The sequence below is a fragment of the Elephantulus edwardii genome, unplaced genomic scaffold (assembly GCF_000299155.1).
Source record: "Elephantulus edwardii isolate Elephantulus edwardi_28Jun2011 unplaced genomic scaffold, EleEdw1.0 scaffold00009, whole genome shotgun sequence".
Classification (NCBI taxonomy): Eukaryota; Metazoa; Chordata; class Mammalia; order Macroscelidea; family Macroscelididae; genus Elephantulus; species Elephantulus edwardii.
Genome location: NW_006399759.1, coordinates 35,367,243 through 35,383,752, shown reverse-complemented (window position 1 = coordinate 35,383,752; position 16,510 = coordinate 35,367,243). Strand labels below are relative to the sequence as shown.

The following is a 16,510-nucleotide window of genomic DNA, read 5'->3' as shown; positions in this document are numbered from 1 at the left end:
AAGAGAGGAACATGAAGAGTGCTGGTTTTGTATATCTATCTGGATGGTGACTACCCAGATTTATTCACATAGTAAAATTAATTGTAGTTCACACTTATTCCCAATTAAAACAAGCTTGGAAGCAGGAGTGGCATCTACTTCCATAATAGCTTGCCTATGAAAACCCTAAGAACCCGGAGAAAGGACGAAAGTTATGCAGGTGTCGAGAACTTTCATTCATAGGGTTGCTATGAGTAGCCTACAACTCGACGGCACTTAAGAACAACAAACACTTAAAGTCTATATACCTTTTTTAAAAGATCTTCTTCATAAAAATAAGAAGTGTTAACAGGTCATTTAAGAAGCTGGGATGAAATGATAAATTCTAGGTTTATTTGAAGAATTAAAATTACAGTTATTTCAAGTTAATGCTAAGGGGAAAAATCCAAGTGTGAACAACACAATGTGACACAATTTTAAAACCTACAAAATCTCATTCTATATATATTTGTACAGACATAAAGGACTAGACACACTAAAAGATCTGAGATATTAAAACAGTAACTATTTAAAAGATGTTAGCTCTGAAGAGAGAAAATAGGTTTGTATATAATAAAGGGAAACTTGTAATGTTTAATTTTAGTTTTTAAAACATTCTTAAACTATTATAAAGGTTTACATAGAAAAAGTATGCATTTTTCATGAAACACTTATTTTAAAAAAAGCACTATATGTGATACAGTCAAAAGGAATCAATATACGGCTAAATAAAATTATTCTTGCCCTTCACTGAGCTTACATTTAATATGTGCTTATTAGGGGTATCTGTGAGGAGAGGGGATTAAAAATGAAAGATTAAGAAATAAAAGACCCTTGTACATTTACACAGAAGTAAAAGGTACATATACAAAGTATCATATATTAGATAAACAGACAGGCTTCAGATCTGTTGCTTACTGGGTTGCTGTAAGTCCTACTCGACTGGAAAGCACATAACAGCAGCAACAAAACCAAATTTATTGCCACTAAGTCTATTATAAATCACTGTGGCTTTCATTGGGTTTATGAGGCTATAAAATCTTATCAGGATCAGACTACCTATCAGTCTCCCATGGCAGCCTTGGTGGATTTGAACCCTGATATTAGTTAGCAGCCCAACAACTAACTCACCATGCCAGCAGGACTGCTGAATTAGGGACAAGGAAGTATTAGGATAAGAGGAGAAATACATGACAGGCACTTAACCAGCTCGTGCTTTCATTTAAACATTGTTAGAACAGATACTCTAAAAAGCGAACAGTCCCATGTTCACTACAACCCAGAATCCATCTCATGTCATATATCTAATATCTCAGGTCGTATCATATCATAGGTCTTATTTGAGCAAAGCTGAGTCATTGAGCTTCAGGCCTAGACTTGGGGAATTTTATACACTTTTGATCCAGAAAGTGAAATCAGAGTCTCTCTAAATGAAACAAAGCTATAGAGCATATGCCTAGAGCCACCAATATTTTAGAAATAGCAATCAGAGCTCATGTTTTTCTATTAACTAAGAAAATGTACCCTAAATAAGAGAGAATGAAGCTAATGTACAAAAAAACCAAACATGTCATAATATGTTTATCAAAATGTTTAAAAGCTGAGCTATAATGCATTTCTTATTTTTCAGAAAGCTAAGTCTCTTTATTACCATAGTACCCAAAATAACTTTGTGTGAGGAGGAAAATTTTTTGTATTTTCACTTCCAAATTAAGTTTATACTAAGACTGTAAACATGACAGATAGGCTAGCAACTCTAACAATGGGCTTGGACATACAAGATCATGAGAATGGCACAGGATAGGGCAAGGTTCAGATCTGTTGTTCACAGGGCCACTACGAGTAGTAGTGGACTCCATAACACCTAACAACAACCCAAATCCTTGTAACAATGTAAGTATTAGTTTTAAATATCGGGTTATTCTCAAACTCACTGACATCAAGTAGGAACCAATTCCTAGCTGAGCCACTGGTAGGTTTTCAGAAGCCATAATTAGAACAGAAGATTACCCATCTTTCTCCCTCAGAGTCACTGATCCATTCAAACCACCACAAGCACCACAAGCAGTGCGTCTTTCTGCCCACTAGGTGACCTGAGCTCTGGATATAAGTATAGATTATTCTAATACTTATAAACATGGGCTACATGTACCTACTGAAACTAAACTATGTCTAATGCGACTAAGGAGTTGAATTTATAATGTCAATTTTTTTTATGTATACGAACTTTGTATGTAAACCAGTATAAAACAAGAATATCCTTTAAAAAAAGGTCAATAATTTTTAAAGTTCAAACATGCACACAATTGTAAATGACTATCACACCGCACAAGATAGTCCCATATCATTGTTCTAGGTGTTATTTTTCTAAAAATGTTTAAGTTAGAGCTATATTTTTATTACTTGAGTGCTCACACACACAAAACTGACAAGATTAGGCATTTTCAGGATGAAAGAAAAAAGTGGTCAAGGAAGTAAAATTGTCATTGAAAAGCTCCAGGTAAACTAAATTACATGCGGATAATTGTGCATATTTGCAGAATTCTGTCTTAATAAATTAACTTACTTTCGAAGTTCAGCATTTTGTTTTTCCAAGCTCATTTTCATTTCCACGAGATGATTATTTTCTTGTTTTAACTGCTTTTCTGACATTTTTAGTGTGTTGACTTGCTGTGTCTGCATCTTCAAATCATTTTGTGTAAGGCAACGCTTCTGAGTTTCCTGCTCTATTTTTAATGATAAGTTTCTAACCTAAAAAAGAAATCATATACTTTGTATTATAAGCAAATTATTTTGAGTTTTCTTATCATTGAAGTGAGTAGTGAACATGATGCAGTAAAACTGATTGTTGTCGTCAGACATTAATAAATAGATGTTTCACTATTTTCTTGGGGTTTAACCTTCAAAGATTTCCTTATTATTTATTTAAAATAAAACGTGATCTTAAAGTTAAAAAAATTAATTAAGCAAAAACAACGTTTTAGTTGATGCAATTCAGTAAAATTAATGTTATAAAAGAATTATTTCATTTAAAAAATTTGTGAAACGATCTGAAATTATATAAAAAAACCCTAATTTACTAATTTGTAAATGCTTTATTATTACTTTTAGTAAAATTCTTACTTACTTCCTCATTTAGCATATCTTTCTGTTTAAGGAGCTCATTTATTTTCTGCTGCGACTGTTTGAGATCACAGTCAAATATGGAACATCTTTTCTCAGCTTCCAGCAACAGGTTTTCCACTTTCTGTTTTAAAGTCCTCTCCTCCAGGAGCTTCTTCTCCATTTCTATTGCCAAAAAAAAGAGTATTACTCATAAATTAAAAGAAGTGTATTAACATATAAAACAATGTTAATAAAAACAACAATAAATCACACTTCCTCAAAATAGTTACATTTGAACTGTCAAGAATTTAGTATTTGAAAATTAGTAGGAGTTTCACTTGCAAGATACAAGAATCTATTTCACTTCACAATATTTATATCCATCCAAATGGAAGTAACATAATTCTGCCTTTTATTTGCATCTTTAAAGAAAAGATTTGCATTCCTGCTACTCTGTGTCACCCTCAACATTATTATTACCACTTTAAAACATTCCAGGTAGATTTCAAAACTTTTTAGGGTTCTGTTCTTTATATATACTTCTCAAAATACAATTAAAAGCATACAAATAAATAAGAAGTGTGTAACTAATAACTTATCTCTAGCTAGCCATTTACACTTTACATATAATAAACACTTTCCATATATTATTACACTTAGCTTTCATCAAAACCTCCTGATTCCTGCAACAACTGTATAATACTATTATTTACCCCTTTACAGGGAACAGAGCTCAGAAAGTTTTAATAGGCAAAGTTATACAGCTAGTAGTAAGTAAGCCATATTCTTAAATCTATGAAGGTAATACTGTATACAAGAAAGCACAAGGACTTTAGACCTCAATTTAAATACCTTCTTTAATACTTAACTTTATATACTCATGTATAAAATATGAAAACCATTATCTATTATCAAACCATATATCTAAAACCATTAATGCTGTAAGAAATAATTTGGGAAAAATATTAAATTGGCTAATTTCCTTTATTGTTCATTGTTCAACTGTCAATGAACATGTTCATTTAAACTATACAAAGAGAATAAAAAGAGGCATGAGAAAATTTACTAAGGTGATAAAAATGCTTTAAATCTTGTTTTGATGTTAGTAACACAAAGATGTTACAAGTGTCAAAATTTTTTGCATCTTAATTGCACATAAATTACAGCTCAAGAACAAAAGCAAAATCCAACTCTCTTCCAGGCTGAGGACAAAGACACAAGGTAAATGTTTCTATTTTCCAATTAGATTTTTCTAAACATAACTGGCCTGGAATCTTTTATCATTCTGAATTAGTATAGCTTTTATTAAGAAAACTAGTTTTAATTAAAAGGTAAATGTTTCCCAAGTTATTAATAAATATTATGTTTCAATATAAAGTAAAATTTCTCTTTAAGAGCTTTAGGAATCTTTCACAAGTATACTTTAAAGTACTAAATTCCTTTGAAATTTGAAATCTAATTAAACCATTTAGAACAAAAGAAATTATCCTAAAACACCACTGCAATAAAGATCAGGTCATGCAAAAGTTAACTTATTATGTCACAATCATTAGTGATATGTAGCTTTGACTAAAACAGTGTGTAAACAGAGCTTCCTTAACATAGCTTTCTGTTACTGTTGAAAAACAGATGTTTTACAAATCCAGAGTTGAATACAAAATCCATTCTTAAATAGAACATTACTAGCAAACACAATTTTCAAAAACACATACCTTTCATGGCTTCTGATTTGGCTTCTTCAATGGATTCATAGATCTTATTTTTGTCTGCTAGCCGTGCTTTTGTAGCCTTATGTTCCGCTTCCTCTTGTTCTAAGGTTTGCTGTATAACTTTTAGTTGATAGGTCATATCTATTTCCATGTTGCTCTTTTCCTAAGGTGTAAAATGGCAGCTATCAACAAAGAATGGCTCATAATTTTTAAATATTTTACACAGGTTTTTAATTAAGATCAATAAGATTCTTCAGTAGTTCTCCCTTGGTCCAAATTTGCTCCATCAGTGACCTGTATGCTTTCTTTGCCTTTTTACTTCCTCTTTATCACACTACTCCATCAGATCCTTTCCTCACATCCACTCTAGTGTTGCGAGACTGCTATTAAGATCAATCTGACTCAATCAAGCATGTCACCAATGACATGCTCAGTATCAAATTCAAAAGATACTTTTGTTTTTGGAGCACTGTCTCTGATACTATTCACTCATTCTTCCTGTTCTCATAGTTTCTACTACCTTGAAGTTTCCCTAATTGTCCCTTAAATGTTGTCTTATGATTTCAATGCTTATTTTCTTCAAATTATCCTTATTCTTCAAACATTTAAAACATACTTATAATATTTTCTTTTCCTATACACAGGTCTTTTTCTCTCTTCCCACTCCTGGGTTCTCTGTCTTTTTATCATTACTTTCCATAAAAATGATTTAAGTTGAGAATCTATGATACATATAAATTAATGCAGTTTCTATTTCTTTCCAAAAGATTTTTTTACTCCTTACTTTCTATATACTTTATATCACAAATAAGTTATTTTTGCTGCTAGTTTCCAACAAATAGATTTGCACGGTAGAACTATTCCACACAGGCCTCTGAATTTCTCACTTTTACATGACAAGCATACTGAGGCTCAAGGGCCAAATTCAAATTGAATTGCATTGTTTTACTATAGTTTCATATTTTTAATAAAATATAGCCAAGTCACTCCATAATGTACTAAATAGTTGAAAAGCACCAACGGGTGCCATACTGCCTGCAATGTCTAAAATATTTACAAAATATTTACTATCCTGCCCTTATAAGAATAAAATTTGTTGACTCCTGCTATTTACTCTGTTGTTGCTATTGTTTGCCCTTGAGTCAGAACCAACTCATAGGTGACTTGACTTTGATACTGCCAATTTTAGATGCTATAAATCACAGGAGAGATTGAACTTAAATAGAGAAATTAGGTCTTTTAAAAATGTTTCTTTCTTCGATGCCTTTGCTAACTGCGGCCTTCTCCACAGAGAATGTTTTGCCTTGCTAACCAACCTTGCTATATCAGATAGGAGCTCATTCTGTGCACCAAATGTACCCTATCCACAGCTACACCGTCCAAATTACCACACTGCATTAAAATTACCTCTATATTCATTATTTAAATTTACCCATTAGATAGTATAGTTGTATAAGGATTGCATCCTGATATTCTATAATTTTTTGGAAGCAGGAGTGGCATCTACTTCCTAAACAATATGCCTCCAGAAACTCTATGAACTTTGATAAATGATGATAGTTATAAAAAGGCTTCAGACCTTTTGTTCATAGGGTTGCTATGCGTCATGCTTGAGTCAAAGGCAATAAAAACAACAACAATTTCTATAATTACACACTAAATAGTCAAACAAATGAATAAATACATGAACAAAAATAAAAGACTAAAGTGACAGATCAAAGGAAAACTTCTAAATGCTAAAAGTCATCAAAAGTTGTTAGTTTTAAGATATATATCCTGGGCCAAAATTTGCATTTTACTTGGCTGTAGAAAGAAGCATTTGTCATATACACACGCCAAGTGAGTCTACAAGCATTCTTAGTAAGAGTTGCTTGTATAAGTGCTAAAACATATTCTTATCCTATCAACCAACTCTAAATATGAAAGAATTCACGAGCCACGGCAAAGTACTCCAAATACTGATTGTTCTTATTTTAGAATAATTTTTCTAACCAAAAAATACTACTGCCATTTTCTTATTTAAAAAAAACAAACAATATGTTTAATGTGTTTAAAAAAGAAATTATTTTTTTTTTAATTACTGTATTTTGGGGGGTGTGCAGGGAGAAAAGTGCAACAACGAATAAATGGAAATCCAAAATCTCTACAAATGTTCATTGAAATTAAGAAAAAAATTTAATGTATTTTACCTTTTCCAAATCAGTAAATCTTTCTTGTAGTTGTCTCTTCTCTGTCTCTAATTTTGCTAATAAAATTTTGCCATTTTTCAAGTCTTCTTCTAGGCCAGATATTCTACCTAAAAATTATAATATATTTAAGAAAACAGTGACTCCTTCAAGTATATGCATTCAATTAAGAAATATAAAAAAATTGAACATAACTTTATACTTTAAATACTCAGTAGCAAAAGTTTTAGGATTGTTGGGTCAGTTTATTTTTTCATTTCATTCACCTGGGATTAATTCAACCGGAATTTACAATCCATCAGGGAAGTGGTTGATATTTAAAATTTATACTGTTTGAAATTAAATCTTTAGTCCATAAAATTTAGAAACAACATATTAACAAAATTCCAATTTTATAAAATAGCATATGTGAATAAATGTTGGATCATTATCCATTATCTAAGGTGATTCTAATGTATGAGTTTTCAAGATTAATTCAAGCACTGCCTCTCCTTTTTGTACCTTGTAAATCACTAATAATCTCTGATCCATGAGTTCGGTCTCTTCTTTCGGATTCTAGGACTGACTGAAGATTGATAAATTCCTTTTCAAGTTTTAATTTGGCAGTCTCCAACAGGCAGTTTTTATCCTGTAGGTCTCTATTGTTAGATTCCAGCTGCTGAATCTGTTTTGAACTTTCCGCCTGAGTTTTTCTTAACCGTGTTGCAGTATCAGATTCTGTTCGCAGTAAAGCATTGGTTTCATCCAGCTGTTTTAAAAGTCAAACAAACACAGGTATATGTAATAAGAATATTTCCATTTATTACCACATTATAATTTAAACAAAAACCCAAGAAAATATTTTCCTAGTAATTTTTCTCTGCAGATCAAAGCTTTCTGTAATACTTCTAATTAAAACTGATATTAATAGGTAGTCAAAAATAAGTTCAATATCCTTTTATTAATTGAAATCAACCTACTTGTTTCTGGAGTTGATTCACTTTCTCAGTAGATATTTGAGAGTTTTGATTTCTTTTTTTCAAATCTTCAAGTTGATCTTTCAAGCTGTTAACTATGATGAAAAAGCATTTCAGTAATAAACTCTAATATATACAGATCAATATTTATTTTCTCATGGTAAGCATTTCACATTATGCTCTACAAACCATCATTTTCCAGATTTCGTTTCTTCTCTGCTTCATAGTCAGCTTTGCGTTGATATTCTGCATTTTTATGCTGGAGAAGTGCCTTTTCTCTCTCCAACTGTCTAACAGATGATTCCACATTTTTCCTGAAAGTAACCTAAAACAATACTTAAGGTTATGATCAAAGAAAAGTGTGTATAAAAAGAAAACTTAAAACTATTTCTATTACTTCAAATATGCTTAAGTTGGGTTTTGTTAAAACTACAATAATTTTCTTCATTTTAAAATAAAACACACAACCCAATTTCGTTTTAAAAACAGTAAACTACTTCAGTAATCAAGACTGTAACATCTGTTTCCTAATAAAAGGAAACATTTCTATAATCTTCCCTTACCACTGAACAATCATTATTTAATATAGGTCAAAAATGTTTATTATTAATGAAAGGAAAAGAAGCATGAGCAACTTTACCTCCTCTTCTAGCTCCTTCATTATTTTCTCTAGGCGACTATTAACAGATCTAAAGAATTTAAAAAGAAACAGCAAATAAAATAATTTTATCCTAATTTACAGTAAAAGCATAAGCAATTTTTGCATAATGATATAATTAATTCTATTTTCTTTCTAGTTATCAAAATTTTAAGTATTTAAATCCTACACAATATTTCATTGTCTTAACATACTTGCACTTTTGTTCTAGTTCCTCTTTGGCTTGTAACTCATTGCTAAGGTGTTCTTCTAATGTGTACAGTTTTTTCTGAATCTGTCAGAAAACAAGAAATCTAATTATAAATTTTTATTATTTAAAGAGACAAAGAAAACAATGATAAACTTCTTTAGCTTTTTAACTAACTATAATTTCTAATATAATGGTATCATGTACATCTTTTTAATATTTTTCTTAATGAGTGGGAAACACATTCCACTTCTTGTTTTCTCCCTAACACATCACATTACATACTTACATATATGAATATACTCATGTGATAATGTGAGAATTTTTTTTATGGCACTGAGTTTCAAATTCTTTAGCTAGAAACAATAAAATCTTTGGCAACCTTATATTGATCTTCTACAGACTATTTATCTGAAAATACTGTCACTATTTGTGTTACGCTGGGATCTATGCTGGGGAATGTTGAGGGTCAATGAAAGAGAGGAAAACCCTCAACAAGATGGACTGACTGGTCTTGGACAGACAGGGTGAGTTTCAATGTGTTTTTCACACGCTCACTCACAGACAGTAAACTTGACAGTACCCACCAACAACAACATTTGTGCTTATATGATAAAAATCAAGAAGTCAACATCTGAAGTCAGTCTTTGAAATATTTGACTAAATATGCTTAAAATGATTTTATTCTTAAGAATTTAAACTCTTTTTACAAGGTCAAACTCAGGAGTCAAATGCAATGACAACTAACAACACTACAGTATTTCCTAGCAAGATATTTTGAAGAGCAGTAAAATTAAAAAAATCAATGATAGCTAATTAATTACAAGTATCACTTCAGTAACTCTGCTGAGCATATAGGTGTTTAATAATGTAAGATCATAGGTATTATTAAAAAATGCATTGTTCATGAACAATGGACTGTTCATAGAGATATCTTTAAAACGTATTTATAACTCTGCTCTAGTTCCCTTTGGTTTGTAAACTCATTGCTAAGGTGTTTTGCTAATGTGTACAGTTTCATTAATAAGGATAACAAAACAAGAATTGATACCTTTGAATTGTGGCACTGGAACCTGCCATACACTGTCCAAATAACAAATATATCTTGGAAAAGGTGTAGATGGAGGCAAGGATAGTGAAACTTTGTCACACATACTTTGGACATGTTGTTAGGAGGGACCAATCCTCAGAAAAGGCCATTAATTGTGCTTGGAAAGGTGGAGAGTCAATGAAGTAAGTAAGGGAACATCCTCAATGAGACAGAATGACATAGTGACTGTAACAGTGAGCCTGATCAGGTATGCTAGAAACAGTCAAGTTGACACCCAAGATAGAACAGCGTTCAGATCTACCGTTACAAGTGCTGCTATGAGTTGCAGGCAACTCAACAGCACTTAGCGAGAGCAGCAACAACTACAACAAATACTATTACCTTTGAAAAAAAAGATTTACCTTTCTTGGCAGCAGGTTGTATGTTAGTTATAAAATTAAACTCAAAACGGAAACTCACTGCCATCAAGTTAGTTTCAACTCATAGCAACTCTCCAAGCATAAGAATATTATCTTTAACAAAGGAAAGAGAATAAAAAAAAAAAAAAAAAACCCAAAGGAAAGAGAATGTCCCTCTTTCATCCTAAGAGCTGCTAGTAGATTCAAACTGCCTGAGTCATGCAGTTTTTGGATCAGCAGTGTAACTCACTATGAACCACACTATCAGAGCTCTCAGGCATTATAAGCCACCAGAGCTCCCTAAGCATCTTATAAATGTCTCAAATTCTAACAGAATAATGTAGATTATGATACTGTATCTATTAAAAAACTCATTATCATTAAATCAGAGTTGAATCATAGCTGACTCTCCAGTGAGGGTTTTAGAAGTTGTAAATCACACAGGAGACAAGACATGTTTCTTCCGAGGAGTTGGTGGTAGATTCAAACTGGTTGCCTTGATATTGGCAACTTCCTATGGATTATGTCACCACAGCACCCTTTATATCTACCAGATGAATAAACTGCCATTCAAAAGAGCAAGTCACTGGATCAAGACACCACAACTAGTAAATGCCATGGCCAAAATCAACCTCACTCTATTAGATGCCAACACTGATATGATATTCTTTCCCCTGTTCTTTTTAATGATTAAGGTTCACCAGTTTGAATATTTCACATACATTAAGCTAAATTTACTTTCTCCATAATAAAGTTATACAAGTTAGAAAACTGTTGTTGGGTGCTGTCAAATTAATTCCAACCTATGAGAACTCAGTGTGACAGGAGAAGTGACCTACAGAGCCTTCTAGGTTGCAAATCTTTACAGAAGTGCACTTGCAAGTCTTTCTCATGCACCAACCTTCCAGTTAGCATCCCTGTTTGTGCTAATAAGTCCCCTTACTCACTGAGCTAGTCAAGTTTAACTGCTTTTGGTTGGTACTACATTAGTGTATTATTGTGTTAGCTAATCAGAAGCTTCTGCTGACAGTTATAAATCCTTGATAAAGAAAAACAAATTGCATATTTTAAACAACAAATCCAGAGGAGTAATAATAAAAGGGATACTTGTTAAAAAATAATTGGGAACATCTCTCTTGGGTAGAAGTAGTACTCCAAATATTAGATCAAACAAGACTGTATTAGGCATTATTAGAGTGATGAGTTTTTCAGTTTTTCAACATATTTGAAAATATCAGCATACCTCTTGACTTTCCTGTGTGAAACAAACAAACAAAAATGTTAAAATACTTGCTATGTTTCACAACATTTCTAAAGGTATACAAACTATACCAAAATTATAAACGCTATACTTGGGGTTTTTTAAAAAATTGAAGGGAAAATCATCTAGCACTCCCCTTTACATGTACAACTTTGTATGTAGTTATAAAATTCAAAAGATAATTTAATTTGCTAAATAAAAATATAGTCTGTATTACTTTATTAACAATTTTTATCTCTTCCTTGTAATCTTACAGCTTCATAATCTGTATTTTTATATATCATTGTTATGTGCTGTCGAGTCACCTGCGGCTCACAGCACCCACTGTACAACAGCCCTAAAGCCTGCCCTGTCCTGTGCCAATCTTATTGTCTCCGACACACCTACCCCATTATCCCAGTCACTGAATCAATCCGTCTCATCGGGGAGCTTTCTCTCCTGCGCTGTCCCTCCACCCTCCCAAGTCCCTCTCAAGACCTGGTCAAGATTATAAAAATTTCTAAGTGGTAGTTTACTTGTTTATGAAAGTATTTATCAATGTTTTTACTAAACTATGTCCAAAGCCACAAATAATTAATTCCGTTTTTACCAGTCATTATGTTTCACAAATAGATGGTATTCAAATAAATTAATTTTGTCAATATTATGTTGCCCTGCATTTCAACTAAGAATGCTACCTAATAGTTCATCAAGCATTCTTTTTCTGCCCTATGGTACTAAAATATTTCTATTTGTGATTAAAATAAGCAAAGTAGTAAAATTAATACTTACTTCATTTTTCCTTGACTGTATTGAATCACTCTCTCTACAAGATGGAGAGTCACTTAACAACCTAGAAGAAAGGTAAGAGGGGTGAATTCTTTTTTCTATTATGTAATTTTAATCAATTTTCTCAGTCTTATTTAACCAAGCTCTTTTCAGAATTAAAAGTTCAACCACAAGGATTTCTTTCTTTTCACTCAAAAGTAGTACTTTTCCCTTTAGACATTTATGCTATTTTCAAAAATCTAAAATGCTAAATTGGTCTCTCTTGACTTCTTTATCAGAATATCTAGTTTTCAACTTTTAATATTGTTGTCGTTGTTGTGTGCTGTCAAGGTGGAATCAACCCACAGCTGACTCCACAGTCAGTAAATTGCACTGGAGGAGACTGCACAACCTTCTCCCATGGAGTAGCTGGTGGATTCAAACTGTGTATCTTCAGGACTGCAGCACCACTTTTTACCACTACGCCACAGAGCTCCTTTATCAGTATTAAGAGTCACTTAAAAGGTCACCATTCTTCCTGTTTTTCTTTCCCAGCATAGTATACATGTGATTGTCTAAGTGGCTAAAGCCAGTTCATGTAGTCCCACTAATGCCTAACATCTAGTTTCATGCATTCCATTTCATTTTAATAGAACTTATTTGATTCTATGAAACTATAAATTCTTCCATATCTGTCATTAAAGGACAAACTACTTCAAAAGCAGGTATTCAGTTTCTGACTTTATATTCCCCCCAAAATGCAAAATAGTCCCTTATATTCATATAGTACATTAATATTTAACATTATGAAATAATGTAATAAAATTCAAAATAATGCTTACAGTATTCTTGAAGTATAACAAAATTTAACACAAATTAACACTTTATCTTCTATAATCCAGAGTCTAGAAATAAAGCACCTCTTTAGAGGTAAACTTAAAAATAATAAAAATTTACCAAATGAATTACATACAAATTTTCTCTATAGTAGGTAAATCCTATAAAAGGCAACTGATTTCCCACAAAAGCTTTAGGAATTGGGAAGGTTTCAACATCTCCTTTATCATCTTCAATGTCATCAAAATTGCTGCTGTCTATGTCACTGCTAAGTTCAGGTACTACAGGAGCTGCAGCTATTAAAATAAAACAAACACATTATTTCCTTCATAATCAAAACAGAAGACACAAACCATATATATTATTTTACATAGCAACTATTTAAAATAAAGGCTAGCATATCTTTAAACTATTTTGTTTCACTATGGTATAAAACATTACGAACACAGCTTCTATACTATTATTTCAAAGAAGAAAAGTATTAAGCATTTTATTACTATAGTAGGTCAGATTTAAATATAAATCAATTAAACATGGAAGCATTATAAAATCTAGATGCTAAAATTATAAGGAGAATTCCTTGGAGATTTATTACTTAAGAACTTTTAATTTTCTATATTCTTTAAGTAGATATCATTAATAATCTTAGTAGAAATGCCAAACATACACAAAGTAAAAATTCCTTTGTTTAACAGCTATCACAGATTAAGGTAATTATTAATTAATCAACATAAGTACATTCAAGTTAGATTATATATTCATCATTCTTAAAATTAGCCAAGATCTACAAACTTAAATTAACTAATTAAAAATTGTGCAATGTCTATTTGCAAAATCTCACTGATTAAATATTAGAAAATTTTGCTACGGAATTTGAAATAAAATCTCTCCATTAAATAATTAATTAGGACTGAATATAGGAAATACTTTTTGCTAATTCAAAAGAAGAATCCAGATATGAGATTTCAAATGTCATGGAAAATGTAAATTTTACTTACTTTCTCTTATATTATCCCAATTCCACTGATCATTCTTAAAGAAAGGATGCTGTTTTATTTCTTCTACTCCATTTCTCCCAAGTCGTACTTCTCTAAATAAATGTAGGTCAAAATTGCATTATGACATGATTATGAGACACATGTATTAAATATTATTATAGTTATACAATAACATTATCATAACAAATCTAAAGGATAACACATTTGAATTTTTTTATAAAATGCCTCATGTTTATGAACAATTTTGCTGGGCACAAGACTCTCAATTGTTTCCACTGAGAAATCTTATCTCCACCCACAAAGACAACACCACCACAATGTCTAGGAGATAACAGATAACCTCAAATCAGTCAAAACACACAAACACACAAAGCTGTTCAAAATGGCCTCTCTGCACCATTTATCTGTGCTCTACCTATCTTCTCATTCTATGTTTTTCATCAGTACTTCTCTTAACGCTGGCAATCCAAGATTATATTTGCTTTCTGATGTCTTTAGTGAAGAGGACCTGAACTAAAGTCTCTCTACTCTGACATTTTATCCTGAAGTCCCTTACTCACAGGATTTTCAAGGACCTGTTATTTCAAAACTGGATGGCTAGTTCGGCTTTTTTGTCCATCTCAGTCTCAAAGTTCTTCTGAACTTGTTTATAATGGGCCTCTACTTTTGAAATATCAAGGGCATAGCTCCCAGGATCTCTACAACAGGCAAGTCATCATAGTGCTGACAGATGAGTGGTGGACATATATACAAAGCAACTGTAAATACGACTTGGGCCAGGAACACTTTAAACCGAAAAGTTAACATGTTTTGTTTTTTTTTTTGGTTTGTTTGTTTATTTTGTTATTTTTTGCGCATGTACCATCAAATCAGATCTGACTGGTACAGGAGGAAATTATCCCTCCTTCTCCAGCAGAGCATCTGGTGGATTCGAACCGTGTACCTTTGGGATTGCAGTACAGTTTCTTGCCACTAGGCCACCAGAGCTCCCCAATGTTTTTGCTTTTTAACAGCTTAAAGAAGTCTTCTGTATCAGATCTGCTGGGCCAGTTCAACAAGCTGTTTGATATTTTGGTTTTGCTTCCATAGTGAAAGTGATGGTTAAGGTTTAGGTCAGTTTGGCTGTCCATGATTCTCTCATTTGGCAATTATAATGTAATTATTCCCTTGATCAGCTCTGATATAACTGCCTGCATGATGACATCTTCTACGAGTAGCCTATCAGGTGGAAGGAAATTTCTTTAATAGCACAGCCTATACTGAATACATACAAATATTCTTGTAATGCTCTCTTGCTTTTTATTTGATCTGGATCCTTCATCTGGCTATCTGCCATGATTCTTTGGACTTGAGCCAATCTTGCCATAGTCCCTGCCAATCTTGCATCCATCAGCCCCCAAAGTCAATCTGACCTGACAATCTTGGTTTTAGGTTTGTCAGCCCTAGTAGATATGTGGGCCAGACACTTCGATCCTGACATCTGATGCACAGACATGGGACTTTTAGTAGATTCTACAAGCATGTGATCCGTGAGATAAATCTTTCTCTCTGTTCTCTCTCTACACACATAGAGAGAGAGGTTGAATAACTACAAGGAAATACTACAAACTTGACACAAAGTCCTCCTAATTTTAAACCACACAGTATACTTCCTTGTCCTGTTCCGACAACTGGGGCAGCTCTGATGGTGTTCTTGGTCTACATACAAGTTCCACTGGAACACAACTTAATGTTTTGGACTTTTTGTTCTTTACAATGATATCAACAATATGTAATGATCTACACAGTTAAATGACTGTCTAGTCAATGAAACTGGGACATTTTCTGCTTTAAGCCAAGATCCATCTGACATCAGCAACAAGAATCTTCATTCCATGACTTCCTTTGAATCCAGATTGAACTTTTGAAAATTCCCTATTGTCTATGTACTGTTTTAGCCATCCTTAAATAATCTTCAGCAAGATTTTATTTGCCTTTCAAAACCTACTACACTGGTGTGGTGGTCAACATGGTGTGGTACTGGTATGACAGAGATATAGATCAATGGAACAGAATAGAAAATCTAGAAATCAGCCCATCTACCCATGGTCAATTGATTTTTGACAAAGAGATGAAATCTGTTAAGTGAGGAAATGACAACCTTTTTAACAAATGGTGCTGACAAAATTGGAAAACTACCTGTATAAAACTCAAGCAAGATCCAGATCTCACTCTGTACATAAAAACCAACTCAAAATGGATCATGGGCCTAGGACTAAAACCAAAGACTATACATTTCATTAAAGAAAAGCTTGGAAGAACTCTAGAAGTCCTAATCCACAACATAAACAGTCTTCCAAGCATATTGAAAAATCTACAGCCAGGAGAGTATAAAACAGATGAATGGGACCTTCTAAGAA

General features: G+C 32.5%; 1 protein-coding gene across 1 annotated transcript in view; it reads right to left on the bottom strand.

Annotated features, from left to right (window-relative positions):
- The window catches only part of ROCK2 (Rho-associated, coiled-coil containing protein kinase 2), a 199,980-nt gene that overhangs the window by 24,612 nt on the left and 158,858 nt on the right, over positions 1–16,510 (bottom strand). Inside the window, exons 8-20 of the mRNA XM_006880676.1 lie at positions 14,112–14,203; positions 13,250–13,409; positions 12,301–12,361; positions 11,512–11,523; positions 8,827–8,906; positions 8,615–8,663; positions 8,164–8,299; positions 7,978–8,069; positions 7,520–7,766; positions 7,022–7,128; positions 4,836–4,995; positions 3,146–3,306; positions 2,585–2,769 (exon numbers count right to left, since the gene is read on the bottom strand). Coding sequence (XP_006880738.1) covers positions 2,585–2,769; positions 3,146–3,306; positions 4,836–4,995; positions 7,022–7,128; positions 7,520–7,766; positions 7,978–8,069; positions 8,164–8,299; positions 8,615–8,663; positions 8,827–8,906; positions 11,512–11,523; positions 12,301–12,361; positions 13,250–13,409; positions 14,112–14,203 — 1,542 coding nt within the window. The remainder of the gene's footprint in view (positions 1–2,584; positions 2,770–3,145; positions 3,307–4,835; positions 4,996–7,021; positions 7,129–7,519; positions 7,767–7,977; positions 8,070–8,163; positions 8,300–8,614; positions 8,664–8,826; positions 8,907–11,511; positions 11,524–12,300; positions 12,362–13,249; positions 13,410–14,111; positions 14,204–16,510) is intronic.